Source organism: Microcebus murinus, chromosome 9 (assembly GCF_040939455.1).
Source record: "Microcebus murinus isolate Inina chromosome 9, M.murinus_Inina_mat1.0, whole genome shotgun sequence".
Classification (NCBI taxonomy): Eukaryota; Metazoa; Chordata; class Mammalia; order Primates; family Cheirogaleidae; genus Microcebus; species Microcebus murinus.
This window is the reverse complement of record NC_134112.1, coordinates 17,116,757-17,138,198: the sequence shown is the minus strand read 5'-3', so window position 1 is coordinate 17,138,198 and position 21,442 is coordinate 17,116,757. Positions and strand designations below refer to the sequence as shown.

The following is a 21,442-nucleotide window of genomic DNA, read 5'->3' as shown; positions in this document are numbered from 1 at the left end:
AAATAGTTACCTTCTGCCTGGGTACACTGACTTGTTGTGGTCGTTACAGTCTCGCCCTCGCCAGTGATAGCCCCGCAGCGTCTGAAATTGAAGAGCATGCACAAGAGGTAGTCAGTGTGTTTGGATGTTATCCATGAGGAAGGTTACTCAGAGCTGTCTGGGTGGTATTGACATCTGCAGGTTTTAATTCAAATTCAGTCTAGGAATACGAATGCACACCAAGAAAATTAAGATTAGTATGATAAGACACGCTGTGGGAGGTGAAATGTAGTATAACACCAGGGCCAGTGACAGGTGGCAGAGTGTGTATGCATATAGGAATGTGTGTGTGTGTGTACATTGAGTGAGTGTCTGTATGTGTGTGTAATGTTGTATGTGTGCCTATACGTGCATGTGCATGTGTATGTGTTTATGTATATGCATGTTGCAGGTGTGCATGTGTGTACACATATGTCTGTGTGATATGTTGATTCATGTACTTGTGTCTGTGTGTACCTCCAGAAACAGCAGAATCATCCAACTTCCTGAAATCCCTGTCAACCATCATTCTTCTCAGACTGTAAGACAATTGGCTTATTTGGCCAAATGATTATAATCATTTTATTGAATAATTAAAAAATCTCTACCTCTAGCCAAACTGTTTATTATGTGGATTTATATATTTGATCTGACTGATTTGGAAAAAAATCAAAAGCCACAATAATGTCAAACAATGTTTTTACTTCCTCCATTCCCAAATAGAATGTTTGAGATTTCCCAAACTTTTGGGAGTTTATGACATGTTACTTGCTTGTTGGCTTTCATAGAGAACACTCTGGCATTTTAACTGCTCTAAATCAAACACACACAAGCACATACACACACACATTTTAAAAAAGTAATTTAAGGATTTCCAAAATAATTCATAACACCTTTCAAGACAACCTTAGTTCGCATAGAGAATCCCAGCTGAGAATTGAAACATATACAGTCTGGGCCTAAGATTTACTTTGATGGCCCATGTATTATCATGATGCCAAAAAGTCCTTAAAAATCGTGAAATAATGTGTTGTTCATCAAATCTATAATACATTCAAATGAAATTCAGTCTTGTCTTATTAAAGGAAAGAAATTTGTAGGAAGCAATGCAATATTTAGTGAACATCTAATCATTCTTAATAATACTTACTGGAAAGACGCTGTATTTGTCTGAATCTACATCTTTGAATGGCACAGAATTTTGAAAAGCTCTAGAAAAAAGAAAACAAAACATCTGGTGAGCTAAGAAAAAAAAAGCGTGTTTGTGAAAACAAACAGAGACATTTTCAGATACAGCTGTGTTGAGTTTTGCGACAGAGGGCCATCCTAGAAATAGAATTAAGGGTCTGCAGGGTACAAGAGAGAGCCAGCCAAATCGTGCCAATCTCTGCTGTCCACACAACAGGACAGTTTTCTCTCTGATATTTAACTTGGCCCATATGGGGAAGGGAAATAATTGAATTGAAATTTTAGAAGATAGGGGATATTGTTGCTATTGAGATCCCTAGGAAGTAGGAGACTGTATTTTGAGTTCAGTCAATGAACTCAGCACTACAAATTGAATTCCTGCCATTTTACACATTCTGTTATGGAAAGCTTAAAATTTTACTCTTTTTAACCACTTACTCTGAGAATCTTGAGGCATTTATTATAGTTGTCATTTGCTGGCAACTTTCATTCCCATTCATGAGCCTAGGAAACCAAGGGCCCGGATGTGATGACCAAATACATTCACACGGAAGCCACGGACACCCACAGGGGTGCATTTCCCCTGTGCCCCCACGACCAGACTGTTCCCAGCCTCTGTGGCAAATGCTGATTTTGGTTTAGAAACATCCCTTGTGAGGTAGCAGAATAATACAGTCATATGACAGGGTAAGGCCCTCCTGGGGCCTAGAATTTAGAGGGAGTAACATGACGCTTTATAGCTGTGGTCCCCAACCCCAAGCTGTGGACTGGTACCGATCTGTGGCCTGTTAGAAACCCGGCCGCAGCCACTCCTCATCTCTAGTATCACCACCCGAGCTCCACCTCTCCCCCCTCCTGCCTGTGGAAAAACTGTCCGTCATGAAACCATTCCCTGGTGCCAAAAAGGCCGGAGACTGCTGCTTTATAGGATTTACTAAATGATCTTTTGAGTCATCAGGGCATCTCAGCAGTTCTGAGAACCTCAGACACCCTGGTGGTGTTGAGCCCATCTTTGGCACTCCCGGGCGGTGGACCCACCAGAAGCCCGGGTTGCAGGCCTCTCTGGGGAAGCACTAAAGGGCACTGTGCTGGTTATATATGTAGCACGTATCCTGCTCTGCAATTCTGGGGCTGGGAATTTTGCAAAGCACACCTCCCAGGTTCCCTTGCCAGCTAGAGCTGGCACTGGCGGGAAGACAGGGCAGGGCGAGGGGAGGAGAAGTTGTTCTCTCTCTCTCTCTGGATGTTCCCTTCAGTGGCACCAGCTGTAGCCACAGCTGGCCCTCCTGGGAGTACCAGCTCGTGTGGCTGCTCTTTTTCACCCCCAGCCACCCAGCACAGCTAGGTGGCTTCTCGTTCCCCTTTTGACTCTTTCAGCCTCTTCAACACTTATAAAACTGGTTCCTTGTATTAAACCTTCCCTGCATGAAATACCCGGCATGATTCTGTTTCCTGACTGGACACTGAGTAGGACCCCGGGATGAAGGAGTGTGGGGAGGACCCTGGGGGCAGGAAGGAGAGTGAGGAAGGCAAGCTCCTGTCTCTGGCAACTTGGTGGCTTCCAGGACCTGCTGCAGAAGGAGACATAGCTGGTGTCTCATAGCTCGTCCTCCCTACCTCCCTGTGCTGGGGAGCAGGGAAGGCTGGGCCCTGAAAGAACAAGGCAGCTGGCTGCCTTTTAGTGTCCCAAAGAAGAATTTTTCCTTAGAATTGACGTCCTCTTGCCAGACCGGAGTTGGGTGTGGCAGTTCATCAGGGCTCCAGAGTCTGAGGTTGGAACCTGCTCCATCCACCACTTCCTTATAGCGCTGGGATCCGAGGAGAGCAATTTAACCTCCTCGAGCCTCATTTTTTAAAAAATCTATAAAATGTGACTCATGCCATCTCCCTCACAGGGTTTACTGGGGGAATCAAATGAAACAACATGAAAAGCCCCTGGTATTGGGCCTCACAGAGTGCTTGCAGCTGTGGTTAGGAGCGCTCACAGTCTGAAAGGAGAAAGTCGCCTTCCGCTTGGGCTGGGGACAGATGAACAAGGCCAGAGAGGAATGCCCAGCAGAGAGTTAGGGGGAGTCTACTTCCTGACTGCACGTGTCCCCTCTTATGTGGAAAGTGAGACCAGCCCTGGGGGAAGGTGGCGGGGGCTCCAGTGACGTTCCAGTAGTAATCCAGGGTGGGGTGTAGCCAAATGCCAGCGCCGGTTCACCCAAAACTTTGATTTTCCCATGGCCGAAGTGGTGGGAGATGAAAGTTCCAGAAGGGCACTCAGAGAGGCTATCATGCTGCTTTCCCTCATGCAAAACCGGAGGTAGGACAAGGTCATCTGTACGATCCAGCCCTGCTCTGACGTTCAAGGGTTTCTAGATATATCCCATTCCTTCTCTGCTCTGAGCTAACGATGTTTTTCTCCTACTGCATCTTCTGCCAAGAAATGTTCCAGCTTGGACAACATAGCAAAACCTCATCTCTACAGACAATAAGAAAATTATCAGGGCGTGGTGGCGCATGCCTGTAGTCTTAGTTACAATGGAGGCTGAGGCAAGAGGATTACTTGAGCCTGAGAATTGGAGGTTACAGTGAGCTATGATAGAGCCACTGCATTCCATCCTGGGCAAACTCCAGGACGAGACCTTTCCTTAAAAAACAAAGAGAAAAGAAAAATTGAAAAAGCTTGGACCAAATGACATACATTTAACATAAGTTGTGACTGTTAAGAAAAGTTTTGGAGGAGGCTTTTGAAGCTCACGTCTCCTGTGAGACTAGGTGGCTTTTTCCCATGTGTGTATGGGACCTCTTGGACAGCTGTTTTATTTTTCTAGTTGAGAAAAGGGGTGGGGGAAGAGAGATGGTATGGATCCAAAGAGCCATATTTTCAGTCTGAGAAAAGGTCTCACTTCAGTATGCCAAAGTTGTCCCCTTCCATCTTTGCCATCTTGGGGGTTAGAGTTTGTCCTTGAAGGATGGAACGATGAGTTATCTCCAGGACTGAAAGCTAGTTCATTAACCTTGGTCTGCTTAAAGGCTCAAAGCGACTGACCAAGCCATGCATTCTAAACACGAGTGGGTAGATTGATTCTACAAAGCAGCATAAGCTGCAATTTATATAAACTCCACAATCCCTTATTCACACCCCCTAATTCAAATGTTTTCCAACTTTGCAGCAACCTCATTTGTGGCAAAACTTGACCTGAACTGATATACAGCAGTTGATAAACTTTACCATATTGAGTGTGAAAACTCATGCATTTCACTCTAAAATAGAAATGTGTTTGATCAAGAGGTGCTGGGGAGGGTAGGTGAGTTATGGTATATGCACCATATGTTACTTTCCTAAAAATGTGAACAATTCTGAATTCTAAAGCATATCTGGTGCTAAGGTTTTGGATAAGGCATTGTTTACTTTTGACTAAAATTATTATTGCAAAATTGCATCTAAACTTGATACCTTGTGTATCTTTAGAAGTATCTAGTTGTACGTTGAAATATTCATTCATTCATTTGTGCTAAAGGCATGTTTGGAGTCCCTGCTGGGTGCCAGGCATTCATGCCATACATACAAGGGATGAACACCAGGCACATTTCCTGTACTTTAGGAGCTTAATGATGGATGGGTGAAATCAGTGCATCAGTAGATAACTATAGTCCTGGAGAGAAGATACTACAAAGGTGTTGTGCCCCTAGAGGGAAAACATTTCTAACTGCGTTTTAGGAAGGAGGTGATCTTAAGGTGAAACCTAAAAGATGAGGAAGCATTTTCAAGGCAAGGAATTGGACTAAGGGCATCCCAGTGGGAAGGAAGAGCCGTGTGCATTCCCTTAACATAGCTCTGGGTTCTGAAATTAGACTCTCTGGGTTTGAATCCCAGGTCTGCTGTCCACTAGCTATGTGACTTTAGGCAAATTATTTAATCTTTTTTTATTTCTGCATATTATGGCGGTACAAATGTTTAGGTTATGTATGTTGCCCTTGGCTCCCCCTGCCAGTCAGAGCTTCAAGCCTGTCCATCCCCCAGACGGTGCACATCTCATTCATTGTGTATGAATTTACCCATCCCCTCCTCCCTCTCCCATCTGCCCGACGCCCGATGAATGTTATTCCTATATGTGCACTTAGGTGTTGATCAGTGAAACCAATCTGCTGGTGAGTACAGGTGATGCTTATTTTTCCATTCTTGGGATACTTCCCTTAGTGGAATAGGTTCCAGCTCTATCTGGAAAAATACAAGAGGTGCTATATTTTTGTACCTCAGTTTCCTCATTTGTAAAATAGGACCAATATCATTCTCTGTCACTGAGGTATGATAAGTTCTCAAAAATCATGCTGTTATTGTTACTATGTGCAATGGAAACAGTTATTTCAAGGATGGTTGGGCAACAGGAGTCAGGTGTCTGTTCTTTTTTTTTTTTATTTTTATTTTTTTACATTCTGAGGTACATTCTGAATAAGTGTCTGTTCTTATCACAGTTTCATTTCTAGAGACAACCCGACCCCAATCCAAGGACCCTGTCAGATGTTCAGGTTTCTGGCCACACAACGTCCTATCTGATTGTCATGCAGGCTGGTATCGGCTGCATGCCATGGCTCCATTGTAGATGCCAGATGTCGGGCTAGCAGGCTTGATCCAGTGAGCAATTGTAATTGCAGCTGAATGTTATTAATTACACGATATTGAGCTATTCAAGTTTAATATCCCCAAAATGATTCCTGAAACTGGGACATTATGACAAAAGGAAACATAATGAGAATGAATTGTCACGTGTACCTGCCCCACACTGGAGTCCCTGGTGGCACTGGAGGGCGGGGCGTGGGCTGGCTGTGTGTGGATGCAGACGTGTTCTGCGGGTCTGTGTAGGACGAAGTGAGAGCAGGGAAACCATGAGAGCACACCCTGACCTGTAGCCACGGCTCACCTCCCTGGTGGGGACAGGATGGACATGGTGGAAGGAGTAGGGCGTGGGGAAGGAAGAGCAAGTGGAAAGGGAAAAGAAAGTAGTGTTGAAGATAATGAGTGAGATGTGCAATGTTTGGGGGATGGTCATGGTTGAAGCTCTGACTCGAGGCGGGAGGGGGGCATGGGCAATACACGTAACCTTAACATTTGTACCCCCATAATATGCTGAAATTAAAAAAAAAAGAAAAAAAAAGAAAGTAGTGTTGAATGAAAAACTCAATTAACGTAGGATATAAATATATAGTTAGTGTGTATTTCTATGAAATAATATGTGTTTATGCAGATAGACATTAATATAAAAGAGTAGATTTGTAAACGAAGGAACCCTCCTGACCTGCCATTGTAATAAATTGTGACAAAGATAAACAACGTGCTGCACTGTGCATCTGACCAACACAAAACAACAAAAAACTTGATTACCCCCTGGGAGTAGCCTGATAGTCTACACATTTTTTTCTTCCTGGTAAAGTAGTGCTTTTCCTTTATTTCTTCCCTCATTTCTTCCGTGAGCAGCTACTACTGAGAAATGGCACCCCTGCTCTGCAACAGCTGAGCTTACTGGCGGTGGGAGAGTCCGGGAGAGGAGGGAGTGGGAGCACCGGGACTGAAGGTGGGCCAGGAGCAGGAACACCTCCCCGGGGTGGGGACCCTGAAATGAATGTTGAAATCTGTAAACCAAACAGGCTGGGGGCATGGCGAGACACAGAGCAGGAAAGGGATTCCTCTCGGAGGGATCTTATCATAGGGCTGTGCGACAGAAGACACTTGTCTCTACCACCTGCTGACTTTGTGCTGGTGGGCCAGGCATGTAAAACCCACTTGTTCACCTAAAGAGTGGGGATAAGAGTCGAGGGGCCAATGGGAACCCGAATGCTGGGTTCGAAGATCGGATTTGTCCATTACCAGCTCTGTGACCTTGGGCAAATGGCTTTCTCTCTTTAAAGAAAAGATAGTAATGGTGCTTACCTTTTAGGGTGGCATTTACAACAGTTCTTGGTGCATAGACAACACCAGATAATGTTTAGTTATCATTTTTAGTACTGAACCACAGATCATTTTGAAGAATAAATGAGACTACATTTATATGTGCTTTGTAAATCATAAAGCACTCAACAAATTGTGACCTGGTGTCAACAATGTTCGAAACACAGTGATTTTTAGAATGAAGAAAAATACAACGTTTTCGTTTTTTCATAAAAGAATAATAATCTATCCTTTTAAATTGGACCAAGAAAATCCCTGACCACAGATGCTCTTGAATTCCGGTTTTCAGAGGTGGTTCGATGGAAGCGTTGTTCCTTTGGCACTGCTGGGTCCTGCTGGTCCACATCTGACACAGAAACTACAGTGATGCATTCAGCAAGGAGAGGGTGGGGTCTCAATTCAGTGGCAGCCAGGCATGAGCACGTGACAGGGGCGTGGGGAGCTGGCTGCACCTCAGCCTTCCAGCATCTTCTTTCCTGTCTGATATTTCCCCTCTACTCCCCGCAGCCCGATGCTGTCTGCATTCACCCCATTCATAGAAAGGGATGTCGATACTGTTTCTGGGACCCAGGCCAGCGTTTCGCACAGCTGGCTTGCAGAGGCTCATGCCGGCAGATAAAGCAGCAAGAGTGTTTAACTCTTTAACTCTTGAATCTCTAAGAGGCTCTGAAGGTGGGTCTGAATCACAGCCTCCTCCTCTCCCTGGACATTTTCACAGCAGACCAGAGACGTTCAGTGTGATTAGCTCTCATGAAGCTCATGAGATGAAAGGAGATGGGACATAGGAAATGTGGCTCTATTAGGGGTTGAATTGTGTTCATCAGAAAGACATGTGGAAGTCCTAACCCCTGTGAATGTGAATGTGACCCTATTTGGAAATAGGATCTTTGCAAATGCAATCAAGTTAAGATGAGGCCATTAGGGTGGGCCCTAATCCGATATGACTGGTGTCCTTATAACAAGAAAAGACAGGTACTCAGGGAAGATGGCCATATGTGAAGAGGGAGTGACACAGCTGCGAGCCAAGGGGTGCCAAGGACAGACAGCCACCATTGGAAGCTCTGAAGAGATGAGGAAAGATTCTACCTAAGGTCTCAGAAGGAACTTGGCCCTGCTGACACCTTGATTTCAGACTTCTGGCCCCCAGAACTGAGGGAGAATGCATTTCTGTTGTTCCAAGCCACCTAGTTGGTGGCATTTTATTACAGCAGCCACAGGAAACTAGAGTAGCCCCTCAGTCCAGGTGTGCAGCCCAACTCTGACCTCAGCATTCCCAGGTCTAAGAGCCAGGCTGGACTAGCGCAGACTAAAGTTATTGGAGCTCTTGTGGGACAGGAAGAGTAAAAGAGAGAGGGCCAGGGCGGGTGGTGTGGTTAAATGAATGTCTCGCAGCTAAGGAATATTCTTTTGAGTCTTTAAGGCGTGATCAGTACATGCAGCATTCGTGGTCTTGCACCTGAACTAGAAGGTGAGTGCTGGAGGGACACAGACAACCAGGAGTCTAGGTGTATGGTCCAATTGCCTAAGGATCCCCTAACAGAGAATGTTCAGGAAAACACAGTGCTCTCTCATTAGTTCTGGAGCCAAGGATATGGATTTGTAAAAGTTCCCAGATGATTCTGAGGTGTAGCCAGAATTTAGTTTATGCTTTAATTTTAGATATGGGGAAACTGAGGCTCAGAGACATTAAGTGGCCCAGGTTCTCAAAGTCAGCTCAAGAAGCATCATTGCAAAGGAGTCAAGAATACTCATGTTCCCAAAGAACACATGAGGTCAAATACACCTGGGGCTGCATGTTGGTCCTCAGTGGCCTGGGGGAAGTTGCTTCTTTAAGGATCTGTGTTCTTCCTGTGAAATGGGAATAATGACCATCCCTACTGTGTTTCCCTGAAAATAAGACCTACCCATAAAATAAGCCCTACCAGGATTTCCAAGCATTTATGCAATATAAGCCCTACCCTGAAAATAAGACCTAGTGATGGGCGTGGCTACGCAGCGTGTCTGCACAACCCGTGCATTTCGTCTCGGAGCGGGGAAAGAAGACGAGCAGCCCTTCTCATCTGCCCCACGAGAGCTCCATTGCTCGACATGAGAGATTGGGGCCAATGGTTCTAAAGGAAATAGAGTCACAAGAAATTCAGGATGGAATTCGGGGTTTGCAGAGTTATGATGATGTTCCAGAGGAAGACGACTTAACTATATTTGAATAAATGTAGATTGTTGTACCGTACTTATAAAAAAAAACCAACACATCTCCTGAAAATAAGCCCTCGGGTGTCTTCTTGAGGAAAAATAAATATAAGACCTTGTCCTTTCCTCTTGTTGCTTCTTACCTAAATAAAAAAAAAAAAAAAAAAAAAAAAAAGACCTTGTCTTGTTTTTGGGGAAACACGATACCTCATACAGTTGTGAGAAGCAAGTGAGGAAATGTATTGAAAGGTCAGCACCTGGCACCTAGAACAGCGCCATGTGTAACCTGGTAGCGGCAAAAGCAGCAGTGGACACCTTGGAAGTGGTCACCTTGGAAGCAGCTGAGTGGAGGGTAGAACCTACGCTTTTGTGCGCCTGAGTCAAATGTCCCTCTCAAGCCACTGTTCCACCTCTTAAAGTTTTAAACAGCCATTACTATTACTATTGCTATTACTATGCTAGCGACATCTAGCATAACCCAGACTCAAAGTGGAGCTAGAGTGTAGGATTTTAAACTCAAGACAGGAGCGCTTGAAAGATCTGTCTCTGTATTCAGCACCCTATTTGTAAGCATACAAGCCAGATTTTTCAGGTAATGGTTTGGGCTCTGTGAAAAAACAAACAAACAAACAAAAAAAAACCACAAAAAAACCCAAAAAACGGTCCCTTTTGCACCAAAGATGTTCAAGGAATTCTTGCCATGCAGTCCCCAACCTAGCGAAGCGAGCACCAGGGCTGCGCATGCGCAGAGAGCCTCCCAGGCAGGGCGCGTTCTAGCCTGGGACTTAGATAGAGCTTTGGGATGCAAAGATACTGGTTATTCAATATATTTCCAAGATGATTTCGTTCAGAGCTAATTTATCTTCTGCTTTCTGTACGAGTCATGTTTTGAGCAAGAAGCACCGTCACCCTCGGGAAGATGCCTTTCAAGTGTGACGATCACTTTAGTCATTGGAAAACGAGGACCAGCAAAGACGTTATCACACGCTGGTGCTAGGGAAGGTAGAAACTGTATACATACCGTTTAATTTTCTGACAGATCTTGGCCAAAAATGGGAGTGAACAAATGCCAGAGCCACTTCTAGAATATTTCTGGGGAGGGAAAAAAGACATTAAAAAGAGGATTATTTAAGGAGTAGTTACCCACCTTTTACGGGCCCCTCTGTAGCCTAGATTTCTGGACCCTTCTCCTTCTAGAATGCAGCCCCGTTTTCCTGACCTAAATTCACCTCTTGCCCCTGTCCCCAGCTCCATACCTATCCCAAATCTATCCCAACCCCCAAGCCCCTGCTCATGCTGCTCCCTTGGCCGGGAGCCCCCCAAACCCTTCACCCACTGGCTCATCCCACATTCCTGGCCACCCCTCTCTCCACCTTGGTGGGTTCTATTCTGTCAATGACATTCCTCTACCCAAGAGCTTTGAAAATAGAAAACAATTTCAAATAAAATAATTCCATCTTACTGTGGAAATAGTGACTAAAGGGAAGGACGGCCCCTTCCCCAGGGGAACAGAGAGCGTGCAGCTCCACGAGCCATGGGATTTTAGATGGCAGTTTCCATGAGATTCTAAGAGAGGGATATATTATTGATAAAAGCCCTGGCACTTTACTAAGCTGTGCTTTTAGAAAGATTGTGGTTTCTATGTTGCTTCCCTCAAATGAAAGAAAGAAAAGACAACAGGGTGGGAAGAGACATTTATCAACAAAGGGAGAGAGACAGTGGATTCCTGCTGGCACGGGGAGTCCTTCTGATGGTTATGCAGGGTTTCATGGGCACTGGCGATATTTTGACCTGGCAAAGGATAACCAGAAACCTTTTCAGAATATGAACGAAGTATTCAAGGATCTTTGAGATGCCTGCCTGGCTTTCTAGGAGGAGAGGAACATCTTGACCAATGCCCCTCTCTACATGAGACCTGCAGACCAAGAGGCTGTCCTTGTCCTCAGCTCTCCATGGAGTGCTGGCTATGGATGTATATACCAGCTCTGGGAACACCCTGTGGGGTCTGCTGGGGTTGAGGGATTAGCAGGGCTCTCTATGACCCAGAAGTCAGGCAGGAGGGAGGCAGGTGGAAAGGAAGAGACAGATGCTCTGAGACTTTGTGACTCAAAGTGCAGTCCACAGCCTTGCTAGAGATGAAAATTCTTGGACCTCCCCAGATCTGCTGAATCAAATCCTTGGGTAGGTCTTGGCACTCTGTTTTCTTAGCCCTCCAAGTCATTCCAATGCCCACTAGGGCTTGAGAACCACTGGCCTAGGTTCTAGCCACTCAAGGTGTGATGGCAAAGTCTCAGCCACCCTGCCAGACATACAGAATCAGAATCTGCACTTTAACAAGGCCCCCAGGGTGCACAGTGAAGCTGAATAAGCCGGGCTCCAGGCAGAGGGAGCATCCCAGCAGTTCTATGGAGGTATGAGAAAGTCTGGTGTGTTCTGGGAATGCCAAACATTTTGGCCTGGCTGGAGCATCGTAAACCACAGAATGCGGTGACCCATGGAAGGAAGGAGACATTATGACAAGCCTGGGATGCAGCACTACGTGTTACCCTGAGGACTGTGGGCAATCTCTGAAGGTGTCAGGCAGAGGAGCTACGCTGGTATTTCAGAAAGCCATGGCTAGGGTGGGGCGATGGCCCAGAGGAGGTGAGAGGGGGCAGAGAAGCCCATCAGAGATAAGGGACCCTGAGGCCTGATCCCAGGGTCTGGAACCTCATCTCTATTGCCATTTGGGGCTGATACTAATTATTTCTTTGCTGTGCATCTGTCCTGTGCATTATGAGATGCTCAACAGCATCTCCAGCTTCTGCCCACCAGATGCCAGCAGCGCAAATCTGTCTCCAGACATCTCCAGACCTGGGGGGGGAGGTGACACACAAGTGCCACTGGCTAGGAGCCACTGATGTAAAAGGGGCAGGGAGGGCAGTGGTGCAAAGGAGGGGTGCTTAGAAGATTTAATTCAGAGACGTAGTAGCTGATTAAGATCAGAATTGTAGCCACACTGTAAAACAAACACCAGCAGGAGAACAACATTGGTGGCAACTTTGGAAGTACAGACACATCCTGGGACCTAGAGTTCAAAATCTGGCTGCATTTGAATATTTGAGCTACTTGTTTTAATATTTATTTTAGTCTGAAGGCCTTGGTCTCATCATCCTAATGACAATGTTGATTTTTAACACTCCTGATAACCAATATATTAAAAAAATTTATAAGGACAGCCTTATAATCACTATAAAAAAGGTGCAATACAATAAAATTTTATAATGACACAGCTGTTTAGTGTCAAAATTCAGCTGGATGGCTGCAGCTGTCTTTGACATTCATTGCACAGAAACTGGGGTTAGGAAGCGGGTGACGGATGATGTCCCAGGGATCCCCCCCCAGAACTCCTCCTGTTTAGATAGAGGTTTTGATTATTTGGTCTTTTCATCACATAGTGAGGGAAAGCCCACCGTCCTCTTACAATTTGCTTGCAAAGAGAACAGAGATGGGCCCAGAGCAGTGTTGCAATAAGCAGTCCTTGCCTGCGTGTTTGCCAGCCTCTTCCTTCTCATTGGAACTCTGCTAGATAGAGACAAAATGTAGGCTGTTATTAACACAGCAATGGATTTAAAATATAGCATCTGGCTGCATCTAATCCCACCTAAAATGAAAGTCTCGAATCTGGGCTGTCGCTGGGGACAGGAGTTATGCGGCATCTTCACTTTGCGATCGATTTAACCAGCCTCCTGAGCTTCCCCACACACCAGGATATTAAATGAATGCAGAACAACAAACAGGGGTTGAATAAAGAAAAATAGGGTGAATGGGGTAAATGGAAGGCCATGGGGGAGCATAATCACTCTTCTGTATGGAGCCAAGCTAAAACTGAATTTCTACATAGTGAAGTAGTCTTCGACACTCATTGTGTGTTATAATACCAGGGTTTAAACTGGTCTGAGGTGGGGCATGGACATTAGCAATTTTTAAAGGCTTTTCATATGATACTGTTGAGCAAGGGAGTTTGTGATCAGGGCTGTCATGCATAGCTGCACAGCTTGTCCACTGTAGGATTCCATTATCCACATAGCCTGTGATGTGAAGGGTGCTCCCTGAAGTTTAGCACTGATGAGGACTTGTTGAGAACGACCAGTATAATAGAAAGGGTATTGAACTTGGGAATAGCTAGCTCTGGATTTAAATGATGGTTTTCTCCCTTACTAGCTACGTGAAATGAGCAAATTACTTAACCTACCTGAGACTCAGTCCTCTCTCATCTGCAAAATGGAATTGGTAACAGAAATACTCTACTTTGGAGAGGTGAGAATTAAGTCAGGTGATTGAGAGACTCAGGTGCCTTTAGATGCTCCATGTCCCGCCAAATCCATGAAAAGTTCCCTCTGGGAGCTTTCTGGGGCTTCATTGAGATCCTGACTTTCTCTGGAACATTTGATTTCCTTCAACAGTGTATAACTTCTCCTGTCTGGAGAAGAGTGTATAACTTCTCCTGACAGGCTGGGACGAAATGACACGCGACCTACTGTGTGCTGCTTTCCGTGTCCTGGCTGGGTCTGCAGTTACAGCCGCCATCGCGGTGCGCCCCATCGCGGTGCGCCCCATCGCGGTGCGCCCCATCGCGGTGCGCCCCATCGCGGTGCGCCCCATCGCGGTGCGCCCCATCGCGGTGCGCCCCATCGCGGTGCGCCCCATCGCGGTGCGCCCCATCGCGGTGCGCCCCATCGCGGTCTATTCTGAGCAGTTTTTCAGAGACACTTATTTGCATTTTCTGATTATTTTTTCCGTGATAGCTTTCATCTGGAGAGTAAATAAATTGGTGGAGGTTTCTGAGGAGTTTTTTAGTTGTTGAATTGTTCTGTAGAATTTTTTTTGGCTTCTTGCAAGTAATTATTGGAATTCTGCCCCATGAATTATGCTTGCAATTCTGGTGACAGAAATAAAAAACTGTAAAATCCTAATTAGCCTTTGAGTTAACGCCAAGGCAGTTTGTGCTAGTGAAGTAAACAATGCCCCGAGAATAAGTTTTTAGATGTGTGCTGAGAGGAATAAAAGATGAATTCTATTATTCTCCGTTTCTGCTCAGGGTTCTGAAGGCAGTGGTCAAGGGCTTCCTGCAGTGCTTCCATATCTCGTTCAACAACTTAAGCAAATTAGCTAAACTGGCTACTATCGGCCCTTAATTATTCACTGCATTAAATAATGATTGGCGGTGCAGACGTGGTGATTGATAAATCACTTATGTGGAAATGCCTGCATATTGCCATTTAACACACAGCAGCCTGGGCCCTCAAGCCCCATACGCCCACCACGACTAGGGTTACCAGATAAAATATTGCATTAGACACACTTATACTAAGACATTAGTCATTGTTTATCTGAAGTTCAAATTTAACTGGGCATCCTATTTTTCACTTGCTAAATCTGGCTAGCTTGGCCATGAGGGATTTCCTCCTCCTTTATTTCCATGTTGCCAAATCAATAATACCTTACATGCATTGCATCAAGGTGAGTGAGGAGCTGGCCAGCAGGGAGAAGCCAAGGACAAGGTCTTTGCCCTCCCGTTGCTGATGGATGCTCCCTTACTGCCAGCATCTTTGGCATCCAGGATGATGCTGTCCTTAAAGATCTACTTTTCTGCTTCCTTTTCTACTGGGGGTGATTTGCAACCAGGACCCAAGTTAAATGCTTAACTTCACGAGAACTTATTTTAACGAAACATCCTTTCTGTTGAATGAGAGTGTTATTAGAAAGATGATAAATATGGGGAAATGAATAATAATTGTGATGACTTTAGCATTTATGGAGTATTTGGTAAGTCCTAGGCAAGATACCAGGTGCTTCACACACATCAACTCTATTAGTCCTCATATCGCAGGACACTGTTAACGACCTTATCTTACAGACAAGAAAATTGAGGCTCAGAGAAGTTGAGCACCTTGCTTAAGTTCACCTTTTTAGAAAGTGGAGGAGCAGGAGGATACAGCCTCCTCCAAAATGGTCTAATGGAGAGCAGAAGTTGTCAACTAGGGGTGATTTTGTTCTCTAGGGGACATTGGGCATTTTGGGTTGTCATGACTGGGAAGGGGTGGAAGGTGCTACTGGCATCTAGTTGGTAGAGGCCAGGGATGCTGCTAAGCACCCCACAAAGCACAGGAAAGTCCCCATAACAGAGGTTACCCAGCCTCAAAGTTAGTAGTATAGAAGTTATAAGAGAGAAGCCAAGAAATAAGGTAGGAAGGGGCTCATGTTCCTATCAGTACTTTAATCCCAGTGCAACTATGGCTGGTTGCAGGCTTGGATCTGGAGTAGCTCTTGCCTTTGGGGGGTGAGAGCAGGGCCAGTGGGAGATGAACATGCCAAGGAAAAGGCTCATTCCTTACCAGAGTCGGGGATTTCTTGACAATATGTCTTGCCTTCTCTAGTGTGAATTTCCATGCCTCCTGTAAAAGCAAAGTTAGACAACATTACAACTTATGTCTCATCTTTTCATTCTAGATCTTTTGTAAAGTTAGGATTTTTAAAGTCTACATGTTTTCAATAAATGCATTAGTCCATAAATTTGTGATAAAGTAATTCACAAGAAAGCAATTTCATGTGAACAACTACCTGTGTTAAGGACTTTGCCCTGTCAGAGGCTGTGCTAAGTACTTTGTGAATGTTATCTTACTCTTCACAACAGCTCTGAGAGATAAGACCATTTTACACACAAGGAGATTGAGATGCAGAAAAGCTAAGAAACTGGCCCAAGATCTCATAACTAGCAGAAACGCAATCTGAACCTCTGCTTCCTGACTGCTATGCTACGCTGATCTCCTCCATAAATAACTTGTCCTTGTGTCTAAAAGCCCCACTAGCAACTAGGAAGCTATCAACAGCCAACAGGAGTGCAACAGTGAAGAACGGCTGATCTCTGCCCTGCAGGCTAACCCCAGCTCTCAGTCACCTCCTCTTCCCCTGGTTGGAGATCCCCATCCTCTTTCAACCATTTCTATAACATCTAAATGCATCTTTCAAGTACACACACATTGCAAATACAAAGAGTTAGCTCATTATTAACAATTTCTGTGAATCTTCAAGACCACTGTGTTTTTGTATTTGGTTGTGTGTGTGTGTGGGGGGGGGAGGCTGGGAGAAGATTAATCCTGGGGTGAGTGAGGGCAGTTTGCTTTCAGCACTGCTTCCTGGAGCTTTTACCCTCAACTCAATGCACATAATCCTGGCCCCCATGTCCCTCACCATCCTGCTGCCTGTATAGCCCCCAAATCACCTCTCTTCAATGACTGATAGGTTTAATAGAAAGCTCTGTCTTTTCTACCCACTTCCCACTTACCCAAATTAGTAGGGAAGCTGGGATTTAAGGAAAGTGCTGTAGTTCTCACTCCAGGTGACTACAGATGTTGTCCCTGCATTTAGGCAGTAAAAATGGATACTAGAATGGGTTTTTGAGATGGCTGATCAGCAAGAGAAGGCCTTCCGGGAGATACTGGCCAATGCTGCTAATGGGTGTTCAGGACTCAGGTCCGTATTTAACGCCTTTGCCCATTCTTCCCCTATGAGCCCCATCTCTCCACTCTGGAGCTACGTGGCCATAGCGAGTGAACACGTGAGGCCAAGTGGGGACTAAGGGAAGGGACCCTAGGATAGAATTCACTAGCACCCTCGAGGCTGGGGCAGCAGGAACACGGCCAGGGCAGACAGAGTGGCTGTGTGTGGGGTACATGTCCCAGTGCTGCAGAGATGTGGGGACTTGCCCTAGGACCTGGGTCCACTGCAGCCTGGGCCGCCCACTCACTGCTACCTGGGTGGCAGGGAGATGGATTTTTCCTGCAGCTGCGTTTGCAGGTACTCTACCTAAGACTAAGAAAATGGCAATTGACTTTACCTGACAATAAAGTGAGGATAGAGGGAAGCTCTAGAAGCCACACTTGGCTGCACCCCTGGGCATCACCCCAGGCTTGAGAAGGGCCCCTGCCTGGCAGACTGGAAGCTGCTGCAAAACCATAGACAAGGGCCCTCAAAAAGCTCATGGCCTTGAGGGGTGGGCAGAATGGATGGGTCCATCAGCCACTCCAGGTTCAGAATAGCTGTGCATAGGAGCTGGGGGGCACAGGTCCATAGGAAGACTGCTTCTATCACACTGAGGGGTTGGGGGAAATTTTCAGAGGACCTGCAGCTTGAGCCAAGCTCACATTCAAATCTCTCATGGCCCCTAGAAAGTACACATCCTCCCTACTCTATAGCAGGGTCCACTCGGAGCCTCCACTCCCCTAAGTACATAGCTATGGAGAAGTCTGCTCAGGAGGCAGCCTCAGAGCTTTCATCTTCTAAGCCTGTGCATAGTTTTCTCTTTCACGGTGCTCTCCAAGATACCAAAAATGGAGTTTCCGGCCTTTGAGCCTGGAATCAGAAGGATTCACCCAGGAACTGCCATTCTAGAAGCCCCCAGCCCCCCACTGGATAATTTTCCAGCTGTAGCACGGCTGTCTTGTTCCTCCAACCACTCTGAGAACTCCTGGGTAGAGGCTTTGGGTTCTGGGCTATAATTTTTGATCGCCCTTAACCTCTTCCACAGTGTCAAGCCCAGAGCATGTAGGTAATAAGCACCTGGTCAACTTAAATTTGCAGGACTATTAAAATGAAAATGACTAAATAGAGACTAGGAAAGGGCTATATTTTTTAGACATTTCCTCATTCCTTTATTCAGTCAAGGTCACTACTTCCAAGGCAGCACGGCAGGCACCAAAGTAGGGAGTGCAGGGGCCGGAGAGTTGCATATGAACAGCTGTTACTGTTCTCACCTATCCCGAGCTTAAAATTTAGCGGGGAACTGCATGCCTGGGAGTATGTTGCAATGTGGAATAAAAAGAAAACAGAGGAAAAGAAAGCTCTGCTAGAAAAGAGGAAAGCCAAGATGGCTTCAGGAGGAAGCAGTCCTTGTGTTGAGCCTTCAAAGGTAAGAATTCCACAAGTAGGAGTGGGTGGAAAGGGAAAGGACATCTTGGGCACAGGGAACATTCAGGCCACAGTGTGTCAGACAAGCCAGATGTTCTGGCTACATACATGAAGAGAAGTCTGGACAAGGGTGTGATGGGCAGAGAGTGAGGTCCTGGATGTCATGACAAAAGTTTACTCTTTATTTCAAAGGTAAATGTTGCCTACTGAGAGTTTTTGAGCAGGGGTGTGCCAGGTTTAGTGACAAACACATGTTAAGAAAATTAAAATTAAAAAAAAGATCAAAGCATCACTTTCTTTTTTGTTACTGATTCAAAATGCATTAATATTAATACCAATGTACAAAAGAGAATTGAGATAAAAGCCTGAGCTTTTTTTTTTCCCCAGAAAAAAATGGATGTAAAAACTCAAAGCTGTTTGGAAAAATTACTTGGTTTGCTTGTCTTAATGACAAGCAAATTGCCAGGAAAAATAAAAATAATTGTTATCTCTCTTTGATAATCTTTAATTGTTGGCAATTTGACGTGTAAGCCTGCATTTATAATGTATGAAGACCACTCTTCTATATTCTGAAAAATTAAGACTTCAGGATGAAGAATGCAATTCTAATGAGCAGTTGGAGAGAAAGTTTGAGAACGGACTGAGAGCTGATTAGAAAACTCTTCTGGTTGGAATCCAGAATGATGTTTTACGACCTAGCTAGAGCAATCGTCTGAGGCATAAGCAGTTTCTCCGTCAACAATGAGCGGCTTGGTTCTGGAAGTGTTCATTTGATCCTGCAATTTGTTTTGGTCCAATCTTTTCAGATTCTCATTACATTTTTTTCCTTGGTTATCATGGTTATTCAGTCCATCTTCAAATCCTCTTCAGCCTATTTATTTAATACCCTCCTGAGTGGATTGCTAAGGAAGCCGTCACACAGGCTCAGAGAGACATAAGCCCTGGGAAGGACCATGGGTATGTCTGTTTATTGGATTTCTTTACTCAAGAGCTTGGAAAGTGCTCAAGGACAACATGGCACGGCAGCCCAGCAGCCTGTGAAAGGGGCAAGGATGACCCGTCACTATAGCACACAGTGGCAGGTGGCATGGTGGCTCACTGAAACGCATTTGTGTGGACTGATGCCCGTGCCCACCCAAACCAGAGCCAGCCCAGAGTCTTCCAACAGGAGGAAAGGTTTGGTGACTACTGCCTGATGTTATGAGTTGAATTTTGTCCCACCAAAATTTACATGTTAAAGTCCTAACCACCCAGTAGCTCAGAATGTGACTTTATTTGCAGATAGGGTCATGGAAGAGGAAATTAGTTGGGATCAGGTCGTACTGCAGCAGGGCAGGCTGCCAATCGAATATGACTAGTGTCCGCATAGATAGACTACCACGCGAAGAGAAAAATTGCATACAGAGGGAAGATGATGTGGAGATTCAGAGAGAATGACGCCAAAGATGCCAGCAAACCATCAGGGCTGAGACCGAAAGGCATGGGGCAGATGTTCTCTCATGGCCCCCGAAGGCTAACCCTGCTAACACCTGGATCTTGGACTTTTATCCCCCACTACCGTGAGACAATAACTTTATGGGTTTTTTAACCCATCCAGATTCATACAGTCTCTCTTGCTCTCAGAGTGACTTTGACTCTTGAGCTAAGAGGAGTTTGGATGATGGAAGAGCAAGAACCAAGTGCTTGGGCAAAGAGGTGCCCTGGTAGATTCTGTGCTCTGCCAACCATCAGCCAAGTGGGAGCCCAAGGAAAAGGAAGAAAGTATAGTAGTCTAATTAGCAGTTCAGATGTGGGCAAACTTCCATCTTCAAGAGAAACTCTTTAAATATTGTATTAATCACTAGATCAGGGTCTCCATTGTTAATTGCCATTTAAAATGATTTTGGATCATAGAGTGTTTGTGGGTTTGAATCCCAGCTTCATCTTTTGGCCCTACCAGTTGTAGGGCCTTGGGTCAAGTGATTTAAGCACTCTGATTTTCAGTTTCTGCATCTGTAGAATGGGGATGATAATAGCATAGTTATGAGTAGTGAACAAGATAATACTTAGAATAGTGCCTTGCAGATAATAAGCATGATATTAGTGTAAACAATAATCAGTGTTTTTATTTCGGGTTGTAATGTCACTAATACACAGCAGGAAAAACTCCAACAATTACATCAGCCAACAGAAATGCATGTTGTTTTTCAAGGATCCTGAAAACTGTCTGAGGGAAAATCATGGTATTTTCCTCATTTTACAGATGAGAAAACTGAGGCTCATAGAGATGAAACAACTTAACCAGGACCACTCTGCAAGCAGAGCTGGAGTTGGTAATCGAGTTTCTAGACTCTAACACCTTCACCGCCAGTGAAACACTGTTTTCCAAGGATAAAGTAAGCCTGAAATTTTAACACAAGCAAAAAAACAAGACTTATGAGGTTTCACAAGGGCCTTGAGGAATGACGAGTGTAGCTTCCATGGAAAGGATCTAGTTTAACATAAAAAGTCAGGTATTCAGGCGAGAGGACTGGCCTTGAATGTCAAGAAGCCATGCACATGGGTGGAAATTCATGTAACCTAGGTACAAGCACAGTAGCAAGCATACAATGAAAGGAGAAAGAAATATTCTTTCAGTCATCCATTTCTTTGTGCAGTCACTCAATCTACTCATTTATTTTACAAATACTCATCCAGATCTATGTTGAGCCATGAATTGCATGTTGGGGACATAGAGTAAATGAGATGTCAAGAGTTTTATAATCTGGTAGAGAAGATTGACAGGAAACCGTGAGTAGAATACAATTGGAAAGGGGTAAGTAGTAGTTAATATGATCCCTCTTTTATAGATGAGGTAAACTGAGGCTCAGAGTGGCTAAATAACTCTCCTGAAGTCACGGAGCCAATGAGTAGCATGTCCAGATTCAATTCAAACCCATTTGGCACAAAAATCCATGCTTCTTAGCCTACTCTGGGAGATGTTAATAAGGCGTGCTAAAAAAGAAACAAACATTTTTTAAAGTTAAAGAAGTTTAGGAAATCTGAGAATTAAATCCTCCTCTGAGAGCCAAAACACACATTAGCATATTCAAGGCTTTGAGACACTTTGTAGAAATGAATATTATGTAGATCATGCATTTATTTCCTAAACATTCAAATCTTTTGGCCAAAGTACACTAAGCT

The 21,442-nt window shown here is 44.9% G+C and overlaps 1 protein-coding gene across 1 annotated transcript in view; it reads right to left on the bottom strand.

Annotated features, from left to right (window-relative positions):
• Nucleotides 1–21,442, bottom strand: part of AOAH (acyloxyacyl hydrolase) — a 198,531-nt gene that overhangs the window by 105,255 nt on the left and 71,834 nt on the right. Inside the window, exons 5-8 of the mRNA XM_076006307.1 lie at nucleotides 15,709–15,768; nucleotides 10,353–10,423; nucleotides 1,169–1,229; nucleotides 11–81 (exon numbers count right to left, since the gene is read on the bottom strand). Coding sequence (XP_075862422.1) covers nucleotides 11–81; nucleotides 1,169–1,229; nucleotides 10,353–10,423; nucleotides 15,709–15,768 — 263 coding nt within the window. The remainder of the gene's footprint in view (nucleotides 1–10; nucleotides 82–1,168; nucleotides 1,230–10,352; nucleotides 10,424–15,708; nucleotides 15,769–21,442) is intronic.